Genomic DNA, 2729 nt, shown 5'->3' on the forward strand with positions numbered 1-2729 from the left:
GTCGGGCCCCGCCGGCCCCCGCGCCCCCGGACCTGTCAGTCAGGCGGGGCCAATCAGCGGGATTAGTGTTTCGACCAGCGGGAGGGAAGTTTGAGTGAAGTGGGAAGAGAGTGAGGCGGCCACAACAACAGGCCTCGCAAAAAAAAAAAAAATACACAAGCGCGTGTTTCCTGCCGGTGCCCCATAGGCGTTCGCGCCCGCTCGGCAGACCGCGCAGCGTACTCGGGAGCTAGAGTGGCTGCCTACCCGCAGGGGGCTACGCGACGCCCCGTACCTCTGCTCAGCGACATGGAGCTGGGCGGCGCGGACACAGTCTTGGCTCCCATGCTTTTGGTCGATGGCGCGCTCCCGCCTTCTGCTCCAGGAGCCGGTCCTCCCTGCGCCTGGATATTGCCACTGGACCGACACGCAGGAGAGCCTTGTCCGCTGATGCCTGGAGGCCAGGGCTGCGCGCTGGTTTCTGTTGGTTGTGCTTCGGCTCCAGGTTGCGGCCCTCCTGCAACGCCCGCTCCAGGCTCCGGTGGTGCTCCTTGAGGAGAATCCGCCGAGGTTCTGGGTCCAGCAGGTTCATTTCCAGGGCCCGCTGGATAATCGGCCGCGGTCGTGGGATCAGCTTTGCCCGTCGAGTCAGCCACGGCCGATCCTAGAAAAAGTCCCTGTCAGAAGTTTGGACTAATCTTTCTGGACGCACTATAAATACGCACCTCCTTCCTTTGCTGCTGCCACGCTCCCGGCGTCGGAGCTGTCCTGAACCTTGGAACGGCGCGCCGCGGGGACAGCAGCAGGGTCGCTCGCTAAGACGCCCGCCACCGACGTCTTCTTGGGCGAATGCGCCGCCACGCCGGGCAGCTCCCGCCTACTGCCACCAACGCTCCCGACGCCGTCCGAGACGCGGCCCGCGCTTCGCTCCGACATGCTGTCGGCCTGGGGGGTGACGGGGCACGACCGGCGGCCGCCCTCCGCGGCGCCCTCGGGGACGCCCTCCGCGACGGGGTGCATCACGCTTCCCGGCACTGTCAGGCCTCCAGGGTACGCGCTGCCGGCCGAGGAGCGGTAGCCGGCCGAGACGGCGCAAGGGTCCGTGCCCGTGTAGCCGCCGCCCTGCTTGGGCTGCTCGACGGCGTCGGACGGCCGGTACTTGTCCGAGACGGCGCAAGGGTCCGTGCCGGAGTAGACTCCGTCCTGCTTCGGGTGCTCAAAGGCGTCCGAGGGCCGGTACGTGTCCGAGACGGCGCAGGGGTCCGTAGAGTATACACCGTCCTGCTGTGGCTGTTCGCTAGCGCCCGAGGTCCGGTACGAGGCTGAGACGGCACAGGGGTCGGTGCCCATGTAGAGGCCGGTGCGCGGGCCTCGGCGGCCCTGACCCTGTTCCGTGTCGCCTCCCTCGCTGACGGCGGAGTGGTCCGGGCTGCGCTGCCGGCGCAGGGAGCTCCGGTCCGAGATGTGGCTGGGCGACCGAGACCGCCGGAGAGAAGTGCGGGACCCGGCCTTGGCGAGCTCCCCATCCTGCAGGACACAGTAAAACCTGTAAAAATTTGCTCAACAACGTGTACCTGATCCTATACTGAAGATAGATCGTACCTGCTCATCGACTGCTAGGGTAGTCTGCTCTTCGGCCGGAACGTCTTCAGCAACAGGGGCTGCTTCGCCTTCCAACGCTTCTGGCGCCTGTTCAACCGCGCCCTCCACCTCCTCGGCGCCGTCCTTGGGCTGCTCCTCCACCCCCTCGGCCGCCTTGGGCCCTGTGGAGGCGCCGCTGCTGAACTCGGCACCCGATCGACACGGAGCTGCTGCATGCGGCGTTACGCACCTCGGCCCCGGGCCTGCCGCTCGTCGTCCGCGCTCTGGGGCCGCGACATCGCCGGGCTGCGGAAGCCTGCAGGGCCGCCGGGAGTCATTCGGCCGGATAGCTCCACGATGTCCCTGAAAGCCGGCGTTATCATGAAGTACGCCTCGCCCACGTCCACGATGATGGTGCTGTAGTGGGGATACTCACGCGTCCGTAGGCTGCATCGTGCCCCGCACCCGCATGCCCGTCTTGACGGTCCGCTCGGGGCCGACGGCGCTGGGCGGCCGCTCCCGGGCAGCCAGCACGGAGGTCCTGCGGCGGGGCTGCGCGGGGAAGTGGCTGCAGTCCACGGGGAACAACTCGTGCAGGGGCATCCCGATCTGCTTGGTGAGCAGGCCGCGCGGAGGGCACATGAGGCAGTGGGGGTGCACCTGCGGGAGGGGCAGGGGGCAGGGGACGGGGTTCAGAGAATGTATGTGACAAAGAAAGCGAGGAATGTTTCGGACCGCAGCGGATCCACCTGCGGCCCGGGGGTGCGCCGAGCGAACAGGGGGCGTTCTACGGCCGCCACTGCCACCGCGCCCGCTACGTTTCCAGCCGCATCGTCGCTTTTGCCGGTGAAAGCCGCAAAAATGGATGAGGATAACCCAGTTGGCTTAATGCCCAGCCCAGCGGCCGGGCGGCGCGAACGTCACAAAGGCGTCGTTCCGCCACCTCTTTCATTTTTCACTGTCGTCTGGGCGCTAGTTCGCACACAGTCGGCCACTGCTGATTTTTCAAAAGCAGCGCACAAAAGCCCGTGCGGCGTCCCCCTCCCCATTTTTTCTATTCGCTCGCCCTGTATCTTGAGGAGGAAAATTAATTTATGACTGATGCCCCGCCGAGCTCCTTTATCTCTTGCTACTTGGCGGCGCACCGCGTCAGGCGCAGCGGGGGGGCT

General features: G+C 66.4%; 1 protein-coding gene across 1 annotated transcript; it reads right to left on the reverse strand.

Annotated features, from left to right (window-relative positions):
• Positions 1 to 227: 227 nt before the first annotated feature.
• LOC113202234 (collagen alpha-1(I) chain-like) lies at positions 228 to 2215 on the reverse strand. The gene is made up of 5 exons (XM_052267246.1): positions 1997 to 2215; positions 1811 to 1923; positions 1582 to 1742; positions 705 to 1506; positions 228 to 643 (listed from the first exon to the last, which is right to left on the reverse strand). The coding sequence occupies exons 1-5, from the start codon at positions 2200 to 2202 to the stop codon at positions 243 to 245; spliced, it is 1683 nt and encodes a 560-aa protein (XP_052123206.1). The 5' UTR covers positions 2203 to 2215; the 3' UTR covers positions 228 to 242.
• Positions 2216 to 2729: the final 514 nt, after the last annotated feature.

Source organism: Frankliniella occidentalis, unplaced genomic scaffold (assembly GCF_000697945.3).
Source record: "Frankliniella occidentalis isolate FOCC.00 unplaced genomic scaffold, Focc_3.1 Scaffold48, whole genome shotgun sequence".
NCBI lineage: Eukaryota > Metazoa > Arthropoda > Insecta > Thysanoptera > Thripidae > Frankliniella > Frankliniella occidentalis.

What these genes read in the sequence shown, in the direction of transcription:
- LOC113202234 (XM_052267246.1), bottom strand. Translation starts at nt 2,202, where the DNA reads ATGTGCCCTCCGCGCGGCCTGCTCACCAAGCAGATCGGGATGCCCCTG. An exon ending in GCGGCAGGCCCGGGGCCGAG is followed by an intron (nt 1,743 to 1,810) that starts GTGCGTAACGCC and finishes GCGCCTCCACAG; the next exon opens with GGCCCAAGGCGGCCGAGGGG. An exon ending in CCCTAGCAGTCGATGAGCAG is followed by an intron (nt 1,507 to 1,581) that starts GTACGATCTATC and finishes TGTGTCCTGCAG; the next exon opens with GATGGGGAGCTCGCCAAGGC.